The following is a 15,559-nucleotide window of genomic DNA, read 5'->3' as shown; positions in this document are numbered from 1 at the left end:
AAAGTGCAGAGGGTGGTTGTGGTTGCTCAAACTGCATGTGCGAGGTCATGTATGCCCGTTTTATCTCGCAAACATGTTTAGTGTGAATGTGTTAACACAAATGATCAAGCCTGTTTACCTTAATCCGCCCACACCCTGGCCGCAGGTAGGAACATGGCGTACTGCTGTAACTACAGGCGTCCCACCTGCTGTTGGTTAACATAGATGCAAGCAGATGGTCTGCCATCCCTCGGGCAAACAAACAGTCGGTCTTTAACGTTGTCAGAAAGTGCTAATAGCTAAGACCCTTTTTCCAAAGGGGGCAAATTGTAAGATATGTTCAGAATATCTGTTTAAAATATCTAACGAATGAGCTCACGTTATCAACAGTGTGACGAAACGACACTGAAAGACGTCTACGTGCTGTGTTGTAGAGATTTCTACTGAAGCTAGCATGCTAACTAGCTAGCCCCAGTCCACCCTGTCTCCTAGCCCCGCTGTGAATCACAGGAGGGAGTATTCTGATAGCCCACTGCGACCAGTTCTCAACTTAGTCTAATAAACTCACAAAATGGAAAGAAAGGAGGTTTTTTCTAACACCAACAGAAATAAAACAACCGTGCACCTGCTGAAGTCAAGTTTCTCTCTTTTACCACACTAAGATGAGCTTAGCTGCCTCGTCACCTCATCGTAAAACACACTTCATTCACGCTCCACATGAACAAATTCAGACTCACCAGAACATTTGTATTTGTCTTTCCACAACCACCTCTGCTTTGGTCCCAATAAATACTCAATTCACAGAGTAGGATGTGTCAGTATTGCGGCGCCACACGCTGCTTTTCGCCCGCCAGAGTCCTGGAACCGGTTCATGAAATGCAGCCATAATTAATGTTATTAATTCCACCTGTGCATTTCCTGCTTCAACAAGTCCAAACGTCTGCTGTGAAGTGTGCAGAAGTGCCTAGGGGCTAACGTAGCTACTTGCTAACAGCAGGTGGCTGCTATAGGTAGCTAGAACAAAGAGTGTTCTCAGCAGCAGTAAGAAGCTCCGCTGCCCCCTGTAGTGTTGAAGCTACCTTTGAATTCTGGCTGAAATTACAAATTACACCTTTACGAGATGAAGAAAAAAGAAAGGAAAGGATGAGGGAGTCTCAACTGCAACATTCGAATGATGTTACAACATGGAGACTCTGTTAGGCAGGTGGCACAAAGCTGCCATGTACAAAAACAAAGGCCCAGGTTAAAAATTGTTTTTGCACAAGCTGTCCAAAGATTTAACCTGTGTTCAGTATCCCATGCATACGAGAGGGCTTTTGTTTTTCATGAAGAGTAACGAGTGCTTCCTGCAGAGTGCGACGGTGGAAAGAGGTTCAGGTTCAGAAGGCAACAGCCTCTTTGAGGATCTCTCTGCAATCAGCTCTGCATCCCAGGAGCTGGAGTTTTTAAAGTCTCTGCGCAGGGTGTGTTGTTCACATTGCCGCTGGATTTTTTTTAGCTGTTTGTCATTGCTAAATTGTGGCGGAGCTTCATTGGTTGCGTCGTTATTGTTAGCTACAATGCTCCGATGATGATGCTTCTTATCATTTGATATCCGGTGAGTGGAACCAGCAGCGAGTGAAAAGCTTGTGAAGCTGACAGCGATGAGGTTAGACGAGGTTGTGAGAATCGCCCTGATAATCTAAAGGGACTCGAACTGTTGATTGTTAATTTTCGACAGGCTCGCTGTTGTTGTACTGAAGTTGCACCTTGAGAAGCTTTCTAAAGCCTTTGTGTTTCTGCGATCTTGTAATCCAGGCCGGGGTTGTTCGCCGGATGAACTCAGTCAGTACTGTACTTGGTCATGATCTTGAGTCTGAGCAGGAGGGAGAGAGAAGGTCCGTGTCATCTGAAAATTTGATGACATGGGATTGGAGCGGGTGGGGGTGTTGGTGTACACACTGTCCTGCTCGCTTCTGTGCAGAACAAGCAGCGGGGTGAGGACACATGCCAGCTGGGGCCCAGTGTTTCTGGGGAAACTATTAGAGCACCTACCGTTGATCCTGACTGACTGCAAACTCTGTGTCAGGAAGTCAGTTATCCAGAGGATCAGCTGGCATTTGAGATGGAAACAGGACAGCAGGACGTCAGGCAGGATATAAGTTTGGAATTGATAAACTGATTCGAAAAATGCACACTCGAAAATAATGACATCAATCTAGTGCGTGGTATTGTAGTGGAGAGGAAGAAATTGTCCAGAGTAGGGTATTATTAGCTTGTATTTTACATCACCTATTCATATTAGTGATATCCAACTCCCGTCCAAAGACAGGAAACAATTACACTAGATAACATGAAGATTATCCACTGTGTGGTAAGGGAGGTAACTCCAGTGTCTGAGATGTTGGGTTTGTTTTCGTTTTCAAAGATCCTTTATCGATTGCGTTCGGTAAGATGCTTTCCTCATGACAGATTTGATCTCCAACAGTTGTTTTTTGCCAATTTTTGAATTCCTAAAAGGAGGTATTCCTTGTTGGACTTGTTGGAAACTTTATTTGTGGTGAGTATTATCTGAATTTGCGTAACCAATACCTGCAAAAGGCCACCAGGATGAAGTCAAGCTGTTGTGTTTTTTTAAGAAGAATTTGAAAATGTAAATGACAACAAATCATGACGTTAAACTGATCTAATGGAGTCATGGATTTAAAGAATATAAGATAAAATGACAACCATGTGAAATTATACCTTCAAGTCAGTGTGGATCCAGCAATATGGTGAATCATCTCTCTGCGCAACATGGACTTTAATTTCACAAGTGCCAGTGTTTCCGAACCGAGCAGCACGTTCGTTAGCAGGCGTTAATATCCTGTGTTATAACAAAATTAGTGCCACGGGCAGGATTAGATTGTTTTCCGCCTCTATGAAAGCCTCAATGAAAACTGTTGCAAAAATATATTTTCTAATCTTAACGATTTTAAAATGATGACAGACCGTTGCTACAGCTCGCTCGCCGCCTTTTTTTGGAAGCTTACTTTTTTTTTTTTTTAGATCAAAAATCAGTATGAAACAATGAAGCATCAGGCCAATAAGGTGAATCACTGAAATCTTATTCATTCCCATCCCTAGCTGAAGGTGGAGGAGAGTTTGGCAAACAGCAGTCTGGCTGCTGCCTTCAGCTTCTCCAAATCTCTCCGAGTTTGCTGGAGCAGCAGTCATCCTCCTCTGTGTGAGACAGCCTGGGCAATCACCCAAAGGCTCTCCCAAATTAGTCCAGTCGGCTCGGGGCTCTTTCCCCCTCATTTCTTTTAGATTTCCACTAAAAGCTATGAATACACTGAACTGACATAAGAGACCGCACTTGATTTTTTAATTTTTGCATGTGAAAGGATGGGGAGTGCTTGCAGTACTTGAGGAAATGAAAAGCCTCTCCCCTCGCAGGTTTGCACCGCGGCGGATGCAGTTGCAGGACAAAAGTTTGTTTGTGTGCTGAGAGGCAGAGAACGAAAAGAAGGAGAGAGGGTGTCTGATAGAGCCATCACTCAGCCCTTTGGCAGTGATGTCTTGTTTTCCTCCCAGACTGGGCTCGATGTATCTCTGCCCCTTATATGTTATTGCCGGGGCTGAGGCGCTGGTTGTAGATCAGCGAGAAAACTGTGAAGCGCGGGGCACGACGGGCTCCTGATTGACAGCGGCGAAACATATTGAGGAGAGCTGTTGGTCTTCTCCTTTCCCGGGAAAACATGCAGATGAACCAGAAACAGGCCTGTAGATGAGCGCAGCACTGTCGGCACTGAGGCTGGGTGTCGATTGAAAAAATGATGATACCGGTAACCTCAAAGTGAAACCAATGCCAGTGAAATACTTAATTTAATACCTTCTTACTTAAACATACCGCAAGTAGTTTTGAACAGGCAAACAAGAAGATTGGCCCTTTCTATATAATTATTATAGGTGTTCATCCTGTCTGTCACCGGGTCGGATTCTGTCTTAATGCCGGTTGAATAAGTCGTCAAATTAGAGCTATTTTTATGGACGAGTGCTGAGGATGAACCGAGGAGCCCGAGGTCAGAAGCTCCTCTGCAGTCCGGTTGGTCATATTACAGGTATTAATCTTACACCGCCACATTACCTCATTGTCGGGCATCCCGCAAAAACAGCTGTGTTTAAAAAACAAAAATAAAACTAGTTGATGAAGCATTCTTTTGGAAACTGGTGAGATCAGGATCTTTAGACATCGGGCAGTGGTGTGCTCGTGTTTCCTCTGTCCACCGGGGCCCCCAGAATCAACACATAATGAAAAAATTTAACTGCAACATGATTGCTAATTAAGGCAACGTCAGCAGGGAATCCATATCAGGTCGCGAAACCTAGCCCAGAGACACGCCCGCCTGAAGCGTTTCTCATTCCAACGAAGTCCAAGCAAAGTTTAAACACACAAAAGATGAGGAAGAAATCATCTCAACTGGTGCAAATGAGGGTCGCAGAAAATGATTATTTTCATTTTCGGTTAATCTGTTGATTATTTCTCTTGTTTAGTTGTCACAAAGGTCGCTCAAATGTCAATAAACATTTCCAAATCCCGACGTTGCGTCCTCAAATATCTTGTTTTGTCCACAACACAAAAATATTGAGCTTACGGTCATAGAGGAGGAAAGAAACCAGACTCTTTTTTTCCTTGAAAATCAATATCAAAATAGTTGGTGGTTAATCTATTAGTGGTTGCAGCTGTCCACCCCGAACTTTCCTCCATGCTTAAAGACCATCTTTATCTTGTTACACACGTCCCCAGTGTTTCTTGCAATAATCCTTCAGGTCAGTTGTGAAGCCGTACTTTTACCACCACCCCTTTGTCAATTACACCGCCCTCGAATTAACCACACCACAGATTGTATGGCTTTTTGCTGCTGCAGTGGTAGAAGGCCAATCCCACTTTGCATTTAATCAAAGGACAATCGCGGTGATTGGCCGACCCAGCTCAAGTTAACACCATCGGACTCTCTTTCTCTGAGCCGCATCTCACGTGACAACAGTGTGACTTTTCCAATTTCCATGTGTCCACAAGGTGGGAGGCGTCCTATAGTCCTCGCTCGGTGTTGCACTTTGTGTTCTATATTCAGCTATTTTAAGATCAAAGTCAGCGTTACACTGCTCCAAGAGACAGTTAAGTGCTTCTGTTTCCCCCTAGAGTGACATGTCCCACCGCCAGCCTGAGGTTAAATCACACCAGAGTGTCTTTTCTTGTGTCTCACCTAATCTGTCTGCTGGAATACTATCCCACCTGCTGAATAAAAAATGAAAAAGGCTTACAGACAACTAACTATGGAATAAAGCCCGCGATGCTCTACTAAACCTTCACTGCAGCTGATGAGACTATCCGAGGCATTATTCGAGGTACAGTGGCATTAAACTGTCATGTTGGCAAACATCGGGATAATACCTGATCTATTAACAAATGACTCATTACATGGGCGCCCGTGACTTTGCGCGACGACCGCGTGTTAGAGTACTCGTGTTGCCGTCTATCATCTCCCGAATGCGCACTCACGTCTGTGTTTTGCATCCATCCGAACACAAACGCGCCGTGTCAATGCTCTGTGCGCACAAACAAATTGGTGCGCACTGTACGAGAAGAAGCTTGCCTGGGGCCAGTCATTTTGAAATTAAAGCATGTCTCTTTGTTCAGCCTCAGTTCCAGGAATGAGAGGGAGAGAGAATGTGAACGTGTCACATGGAGGGGAGAGGAAACACTGAGCGAGCGCTGTGATTTTCACAGCCGGGGAATCAAACAGAGTCTTTTATCTATTCCCCTCAATCAGGAGACATCCGGCAGGAAAGGTAGGAGGATTAGATTAGCTGGAGAGCAGGGAGAGAGAAAGAGAGAGTGGGCTCTCTAATCCTGATGGGGTTTTCAGAGGTACACCCATCAGTTGGGATCGGGAGGGGCTGGCTGGCGGGCGGGCGGGCGGGCGCGGGACGGTTTGCCTCACCAAAGCCTTCACACTTGCATGAAAGAGGTTCCAGCGAACTAGGGGGATTAGTCAGAGTGTAATTACACTTGCGGGGCTTCAGAAGTAGCAAAACGTGCGTTGACTGGAACGCACCTCAGACGGGCAGGAAGTGAAGGGGAGTAATGCCTGTTAATGTGTTCGCCGGTGAGCTGCCGGTGAATTCTTTAGCTGAATTATCTGTCTTTAGTGAACACCCGACATCCGAGAGATCAAAGGAGTCCTCACAGGACCGCTGCAGACCCGCCCGATCAACAGGAGGACGTCCCGATGCTGTTTGGTTTCAATGGCGTGTTTCATTCCTGTCATTTATACTTTTTTAGTATTCTTACAGGTAAAATGGATCTGTTTGTTGACATTGTTAACACCTCAGTGGTTGTCAGCACTTGAAGTGTACTTCTGAGAAAACGTTGTAATATCATGCAGTGGTATTTCTGCTCATTGAGTATCTCCAAATTCTTCATATCCCGCAGAGTCCAGAGGTGTTTCCAATGGTTTCATCTGCAGGAGAAATATTTCTCTGATTTTGCCTGTTGTGCAGTTACTTTGGAGTATCTTCCAAAACTCAACATGCTTCTCTTCGTCTTCCTCTGACAGGTAGCACCCTGCTTCAGTGGCGCCATCACGCATTGGCGCCACACGTCACGTTATCTACTGACGTCATCACGCAAATGCAAGACTTGTGTTAAGCGATTATGTTTTTCATCATAAATTCATTTAAACAGGACTATGAACACAACAATCTCCTGCAGCCAGTTTAGGGTCCATTTTCACAGTGTTGATGCTCAAAAAACACACTATCTTTCTCATGTTGTCCATTGCTGCAGCACCTCTATTCACCCTCTCAATCTAAGCGCCTGTCTCTTTAAGCCGGCGCCACCCTCTGTGATGACACATGAGCTCAGCCGATGGGGGCGTGGCTGAGGGCGGTGACTGCGTAGTTGTGACATCACAACCTTACAGTTAAAGTGCATTTCTCTGCGTATTGAGCGTTTTAATACTTTCACAGAAATCGTAGAGCACCTCAACCTGCTCTGTAATCCAAAAGAGAGGGGGACATTTCTACAATTTGGGCCCTTTAATACAGTCATTTTATTGAAATTATAACCTGCTGAATGTCTCAGGTGAGCCACTTCTCTCGAGGGTCCTCCCTAGAAACTCCTTTGAAATCTAGATTTCTCTCCATCCTACAAAACTTTATCCTACCGTCACTTTCGTGTTATACTCATACAGAGAGGAAAAACGTGGCATATGTTGAGGCAACAGTGCAGATCACCGTTATGTACCATCGTAGATCTCCCAGAGGAGTTAAACCCCCTCATGACTGGAAAAATAGAAGAGTATGTTAACAAACAAAAACACTAATGACATAAATTATTAAAAGCTAAATAAGGTACTTTAATTATCGCACGTGTTTTTGCAGATTTGCAAAACAAAGCGCAGCCTGGCACTCTGCAAAAAATGCCCCGTGGCATTGTCTGCACGTCCCTGAATTACTTCAAATATTAAACACCGCGGCGCATCGGGAGGATTTTCTCTACCGAAGACTTCCTGTAAATGATTGCATTGTAATGCTGTGAGGGAGAATGGATGGTCGGGGATTGGGTGATGTTTTGCTGTTTGTGTTATTTCTCACGCCGTGCTCCCAAGTGAATTGCTTGAGGAAGACGTCTCTGTGAGGAGGAATGGCTACCAGTTGGGTCTTGTTTCAAGAGGGGAGGGAGAGGGTGAGGGATAGTGGAAGCCGGGGGGGACGACAGAAAGTTAGTTTTTAGGCTGTTTTTTTGTGGCTGTGTTGAAGATTTAACTGCAGGGTGTTTGGGCATGGAAGGAACCTGAGATGCTGTTGTTGCTTTTCTAATCAGTTTCGTCCGGCCGATTCGTCTAACTCTTCTTTCGTTCTCATTTTGCGCCTCAGGTCCCCGAGGTGAATCCCTGCAGCATGGCCAGTCCGGGACGCTGCCCCACTTCCTGGAGGAGCCCGTCGACGCTTACATCGTCAAGAGCAACCCCATCAAGCTCCGGTGTCAAGCTCGGCCCGCTCTTCAGATCTTCTTCAAGTGCAACGGCGAATGGGTCCACCAGAGCCAGCACATGTCCCAGGAGCACACCGACATGGGGACAGGTACAGCGTGCACCGGATAAATAAATACTTCTGCAGATTTACATTGTGATGCCGTGTTTTCGCAGCACCAGCCACATTGTGTCGTTACTCCCGTGTATCGAACAATGTCGTGTCATTTTGTGCTGAATTTCGCTATTTCAGAAGTAAATCTCGTCATCTTCAGTAAGCCACAGCAAGCACACAACATGCTTGTACCGAGATCTAACAATGGCGCTGATTGGCCGCCTAACGTTACACAACGTAGAGAGGAAAAAAAACAGTACGTCATTCCCGGCAACGGGGCTCATTATTTCTCTGCACAGATAACGAGGTGAACTCTGTGCTGCTTGGTGCCACCGCGAGGATGTATACTCTGTAGCTGCAATGGAGTGTGTTTTCTGACAGCAGACATGTTTCTTATAGGCGGGCAGGTTAAAGGACGAAGTACACATCAAGTTGACACAGTGGATGGTCTTCAGGCCTGGGCTAGCTGCTCTCTAGCACAGAGTAATTAAGAGGTCTCACTCTGCTGCTGTTTTACTGCACCGCAAACGCCATGGACGCGGTCATTCCCTTCTTCTTCTTCTGCTTCTTCTTCTTCTGCTTCTTCTTCTTCTTCTTCTTTAGTCCAGAACTGTGCAGATACTAATTCTGTAGATATCAGTTTCTTCATTTAAGTCCATGCATGCTCACGTGTCTTTGAACAGTGTCCCTCCCTCTAAGCGTGTACTTGAACCGCGATGAGTAATGTAATTTCCTTTCTGTTCAAATGGATTTGATCAAATTGGTAATGAAAAAGGTATTGATCAGGATAGGGATGGGGTGCCAAAATGTTCATATTCAACGGGCCAAGTGGCTAAACCTTTACATCCCATCGCTGTGACAAACATTAACTGTTCTTTTATTATTAATGTACACACAAAGAGAAGTTAGCGGAGCGGAGAGGCTGCAGGGGAGGCGAGAAAGTGAAGCAGGTGAAACTAACTCCACCTTTATTTGAGAACATTCTGCTGCAATAAATCCTTTGCATGTAAAAAGTCACTTCTTCATCAAGACACCTGTTCAACAACTATAAACATGTCAAAATGTCGACAGCGGTATTTTAACCCGCTCTGTCCACTGTGTCTGTTTTACAGCAAGCCGAGCTGATAGTGAACTGTGACTGAAAAGCTTCCGGCACACTAAAGCTGAAAGCTGCCTGTAGGTAGTTTAACTGTTCAGCTCGGTTTGAGACATACACGCATCTTAAAATGTGGAAAATCCTTGAGACAAACGAGCCCCTCCTCCCTGGAGCAGCCGTACCTGCAGACAGTGAATCACATCAGCAGAGGAAGGACGTCTGACGCTGAGTGATGTCTTTGTTCTTTATTCTTTCAAAACCTCACTCGGTAATTTGATGTCAGGAGAGTTATTTTTTTTATTGACATTTGAGCGACTGTTTCCAGCAAGATATCACTGGGTTTGCAGCGATACTGTTGCCGCTCTATGGACAATATGATTATATTTAAAACATGTGTTTCTTTTACTGTCCTGAATTTAGACTTAAAATAATTCTTTGGTAATGAAAAAGAAACAATACCAGTACTGAAGAACCAAAGAAAACAACATTTGAATGATGCCCAGCCCCAGTAAAGATCCACAAACATGCTGTACACACATAGATAATACAGGACAGACATACAACTTCCTTCCTCCTGTCACTTTAGCTTACGAGGACAACGTTCACACAGTATGTCTCATAGCAAGGACCGAAGTCTTAAGAGTGAACTTTGCAAACGGGGGCTTTGTGACAATGCCTGCAGCCGTGTCCAACCCCGCAGAAGTATTTCGCCTCGCTTCTTTAGCGCGCGCTCGTGTGTCGAGCTCTGATTTTAAACCGAAATGACAACTGTTAGGCCATGAAAGGCACCTACTTGTTCAATTTTTAGGGTTCGACTTTGTACTCTTGTCTCGTGCTGACGCAACGTGATGAAATGCGGTTGTTGTTGTTTTAACTTGTAGAAAAATGAACTCGCACGAAACTACAAAGCAGAATTTCCCTTTTCCTTTCCGAGGCCCTTGTATGTTTCCGTTGCATCACCTCACAATGGGTGTTGCGTGTCTCATGAACTCAATTATGTTTATACAGCAAAAAAAAAAAAAAAAAATGGCACAAAAGAAAATGAAGCATACTCTCCTCAAATGTATTGTAATTAAACAGACTGATTATCAAGTGTATGTGGTGAAAAGTTTTGATTCCATTGGGAGGAAAGTTGAGTTCAAAGCATCGGGGTTAATTAAGGTCCCAGTCTGACTTCTCAGTAATCGTAATGCACGGCCCTTATCTACTATCTTTGTGAGCTGAAGAAAAAACATACAAATATTAGCAACACTAATAATTAGGTCTGCGCCGGACATCAAATGACCACCGTCTAATTAGAGGATAACTTGTTGAAAGAGTTAAAGATGAAGGCAACGTATTTATGAGCCTCGCCACGGCCGCTATTAGCTAACCAGCGTCGATGCTTCGCTTGACACACACAACCAATCAATACCTTCCCCCCTCCCACCACCACCACCACCACCACCAGAGTTAACAATGGTCCTCTAAATTCTTACTGCCTCTAGTCTGGATTCACAGCTCCGCTCCCATCTGGCTCCTTATCACCATTCATGTCTGATTCCACCGGGACAGACGCGAGGACGGGAAAGAAATAGAGGAGGGAACCGACTGAGAGAGAGGGAGGGAGAGAGAATAACAGATGAAAAGGAAAGCATCTTAAAAAGAAAAAAGAAATCCACCTTTTTGCTCATGTCTCATAAAGTAGAAAGATCTACTCGGGCCTGGACCGAGCCCGGATACAGTAGGTCCCTAGAAGCACAAGCTGCTGGAGGATACGACTACATAAGTGCATGTGGACTTTTTTATATCAGATTTTGTATTATTTATTGCAACCTTGACGTAGAAATGTAGAAACAGCACACAAAATAGAGAGAAAAAAAAAAACCTTGATGGATGGGGGGGGAAAAAAAAGCTTAAGCCGAGTTAGTTGTTTACCATTTGGCAGAATTATTAATGTTATGCCGTAAAAGTTTCCAGTAAGTTTTGTGTGTGCTGTTCTGCTTCCTGTCTTATCAACTCTTCAGACTGTTGCTATAGCACCAGAGCTCAAAGCAGAGGTGACAGGGAACTCTTGCAAAGTTTAAATTTAATGAAGGCATGAAAAAAATAAGTTGTGCTGTTTGGAGTGGTAGAAAACTGCCTACATAGATTCATGACTTGATCCTCCTCCCTTAATATATATAAATATATATACATATATTCTTCCAGCAGCATTTCCTTGAACCATGAGAGTTTTTTTCCGAACCATAAGGACATAGTTTGAGTCGCTTCAAGCAGCTTTACCTTTATAGTTTCCGTTCACCCTTCATGCTGGATTGGCGTCACTTTCTGCCACAGTACACAGATGCTCTCCGCAAAAAAAAAAAAAAAAGAAAAGGTGTAAAAATCTTTTGCATGCTCCCTTCGCAGCACTTAACAGCAGACAGGCTAACAGCTGGTGAACACATGGGAACAATTAAGAGACTTTTTTCTTTTCCTCAGGAGGTGGTGTAAAGCAAAAACAAAGCTATCAGAGGAGTCAATATTGGACTTTCATTCACCAAGTGGCCAGAAAACAGGACGCCAGATAAATGCAAAATGTTCTTAAGAGCCGCTTGATGTGTAAATAAGCAAGTTGTATTCAGTGACTGTGTAAAAATTTGGACGAGGCTTCTGGGTCTGTAAAGTGAAGCCGATGCAAAAGTGCCTCAAACCTGCGTTCATTCTAACAACCAGCAAGGGGCGACTCACTGGTTTTGTCACCCCTAAAATACCAAATTCTCACTTGATTTATTGCCTCTGTGAACAGCTTCCTAAATAGTTTATAGTCTCACTCCCTAGTATCAAGTCTTCTTCAATACAACATGATGTTCGTTATGTAAATGATGATACCGGTCAGAGTCAAACAGATGCACAGATGAAGCAGGGTATGCCTTGTAGCGTGGCTACCTTTTGACTGTGGAGTCACTACGACGTTGTGTCCTTACAGATCGTTCTCATCAGAAAAACACCAATATAAAGGTTTGTTATCCAGCAGCGACCTCTTGTGGCTTTTGTTAGTACAACACCACAAGGGAGGAAGTCGGGCGACGTAGTAGTAGTACGAGCAGGTTGGGGGAGAACTCAAGGATGGATGGTTAGGTCAGTGACGTAAGTGACGGATTTAGGTACGTTCATCACTGAAGCTACATAAATAAGATGTTTTAAAACCAACCAAGTAGGTTTCTTGCCGTGACGTAAACAAACTGCGACCATTGGACAAAAGTCTGGAACTGGTACGCTGCGAGGGTTATCTCGTTTAAGTAGTCACTGGCAATCAACCTGTTCAATCATTTGGGTATCTGGATGTGTTGGTCAGGTTCTCAGTCAAACCCAACTAGGAGTAAGCAGTGTCACCTTCAACTCCGCCCTCTCATACAAACATGGCAGCATCATTATATCAGGTTTAAACGTAACCATAAGACAAACATAAACCATTTGGCACAGTCACGATCCATTTCCTCACCTTTATTTTTTTTTGCGTTTTTGTTCGACTGATCGGGTGTCAGGTCAACAAAAACCTCCTACAAAAAGCACTTCACTTTTTTCCTTACAGTAACTGTCTCCACATCTAATGGAGCAATGTCATGAATGTAGTCAAGTCAGTAGTTTAAAGGCAAATACTTCAGTCATGGCATTTTGTTTAATATCATCACAGTGCAGTAGCCGCTGTAATGGTTAGTTGTCAGAAGTAAAGATAATCTGTCTCAGGGAGTAGCCTTACATTCAGACACATAAAGAACCAAACTGAAAATGGAAGGAGCAGTTTTGTGCGAGATAGATCTAGAAAAAGTAGTGGATCTCTGGCATCACTTCAAAACATTTAGGAACTGTTACAGCTATTTTATTGGATGATGCCTCAGAAAGGAAAAAGAAAAATATGAGAACAAAATGTCCCAGAGTTAATGCCAGTATCGGTTGATTTTTAAGAACACTAGACCTGGACATCTTTCACAGCCCACACTCGTGGTGTGACTGCACACTCCAAACAGCCTCCCTCTCTGAAAGCAGTAAATAGCTTCAAAATGTTAAAATCATCACTGCTTAATACATCATTTGTGCACAATGGAGTCCATTCAAGCGTGGTATAATTTTTTGGTCCACATCGCTCCTTTCAGCCCAACACTGAATGAGGAGTGTGAAATGATTTTTGCTTTCAGGTGTTTCTCCATTAGGCAACATATTTCTTTATGCTGTTTGCAGGTAAGCTGTGGTTGTGACACTGAAAATGAAAAAGCAGCGATATTTGCACAACATATCACAGCTTTGTGAAACAAGAATAATGCAAAAACTCTCCAATACTTCTTAGTGTAATTGTGTTAAAATGTTGGTAATGTGTTTAGATAACAACTTCTTTCTAATTATATTCTTTGATCCTCTTTCAAAAAAAAAAGCCTGTTTGGAAAACATAAAAACCCCCATTCATTACTGCTACAGGTTGAAAAGAAATGGCGATTCATCACAGGGTTTAGCAGATCAGTACTAATGTTGTGTCAATTTTCAGAAACACCTTACAACTGCATATAACACATTCACATACGGAATTTGTCTTTAATATTCACACATCTACATGCAGCCATCTGCCTGTCTACATTCAACACGAGTCCATTATTTTGCTGCCGACTGAAAAACCTTATTATGACTGAGATTCTGAAAAGATATTTACGGTTTCATTCATTCCCCAGAGGATGAATACTAACTACTCATTCAGCGCCACCAGCAGCACTTAACCAGTGAACATCTCCACGTCTACTGTTTAAAGTATGCAGTGCATTTATTCTTTGGTGATCGGTGATTCCCTGACTGTAACATTTTAAGATGATTTTTTTGGAGGGGAAGGGGTTATTGTTCAGCTTTTATTAGAGTTTCACAGTTTTAAGTGAAATTTCGTGGCAGTCGGATTGAACGGATTGCAGAGGATTTGGATAAAAACATTCATGTTCCTCACAGAACAACGGAACAACTCCTGCGATCCCTTCACCTTCCACGTTAGCACCATCACCAGATCAAATTTCACTTGAGCTTTCAGTGTGTAAGATTTGGGAGGCTTTAGGGGCAGAAATATATTGTGTTTATGTATATGTTTTCATTTGTGTATAATCATCTAAAAATGAGAATCGTTGTGTTTTTTCACCAAGCACACCATGTTGTTTTTAGCAACCACCGTTGGGGAGGGTGAGACGAGGGGTATTCAGTTGGTTGCAGTTTGCAACCTCGACGCTAAATGTTACACACTGGTCCTTTAACACACTCTGTTTCATGCTGATTAGCCGAAGTTAGCATGCTTTAACATGGTAAACATGACACACTTTCTTCAGCATTCTAACATTGTCACTGTGATATGTTAGCATGCTGATGTTAGCATTCAGATCAAAGTACAGCCTCACGGAGCTGCTACCTTGACTGAAGACTTGTTTGATTATTGATGGTGCATGATGTGAGGCTTTATGCTGCTAAAATATACCTATACAACATTGCTTTATGAAAAATAGCATGTGTTTTTTTTCCTTTGCCTTTATTCACTTGCACTGATTCATTCACTCCCTCTCCGTGTCCGTCCTTTTTTTTTTCTCCCTCTCCCCAATAAAAATAAAATATCTAAGCTTAAATGCATCTGCTAGTATTATAACTTGGCGCGCTCTGGTTGAAAACCCCTAGAACGGTGCCCAGCATGGCAATGTAAGGCTTTGCTGCTTGGACATGCCTTAGTATTCACAGGTGAGGGATACAGAGGATTTCTGTGGACATGACCGGGGTTTAAGTGGGTGTTTCTAAACCGTATCTGTTACCGACAGTTTCTGTGTTACCGCTTAGGCTTTATGCACAGGCAGAGGTGGGCCTACATGCCGCATGTTGAGAAAATGAACATCTTGCCAGAGCTGAGACACTTCTGGCTGCTCATCCAGCTTCATCAGTAGGAGGCAGATGAACAGCTGTATCTCAGTAAAAGCTATTATAGTCTGAGTCAGGTGGTAGAATGGCCCCTGGGTTTCAGCAGCGAGCGGGGGGCCGAAGCTATTAAAGCAGTAAGCTGTGAATTAAATGCGCACAGACTGAACAACACGTGCCCTAACGTTGTTTGACCAGGGGTTTGAGGCAGAGGACAGACGCCGTGTCTGTCCAGAGGCAGCTAACTCAGCGAGGGAGATATATTTTAGCTCTGTATTGTGTTGTTTTTCTCACATTCAATCTTGGCTCGGATATGCCTTCCAGGAAACGGTGCAGCAGACAGGAAAAAGAAATGTAGAAACAGAAAAAAAGATGAACCGGAGCTTCTGTGGGTACCATAGCTGTTGCCATCAGGAGGAGAAAATCTGGAAAACAATATGAGGACTGCTCCAACTGGATGAATCGTGTTGTGTTGCTCGATCT

General features: G+C 43.7%; 1 protein-coding gene across 2 annotated transcripts in view; it reads left to right on the top strand.

The window, feature by feature from the left end:
- The window catches only part of LOC115592562 (netrin receptor UNC5D-like), a 201,848-nt gene that overhangs the window by 112,580 nt on the left and 73,709 nt on the right, over window positions 1-15,559 (top strand). For both annotated transcript variants that reach the window (XM_030435469.1, XM_030435470.1), the window contains exon 2: window positions 7,882-8,088. In XM_030435469.1, coding sequence (XP_030291329.1) covers window positions 7,882-8,088 — 207 coding nt within the window. The remainder of the gene's footprint in view (window positions 1-7,881; window positions 8,089-15,559) is intronic.

The sequence above is a fragment of the Sparus aurata genome, chromosome 12, assembly GCF_900880675.1.
Source record: "Sparus aurata chromosome 12, fSpaAur1.1, whole genome shotgun sequence".
Lineage (NCBI taxonomy): Eukaryota > Metazoa > Chordata > Actinopteri > Spariformes > Sparidae > Sparus > Sparus aurata.
The sequence above is the reverse complement of the archived record's forward strand: the minus strand, read 5'-3'. Positions and strand labels throughout refer to the sequence as shown.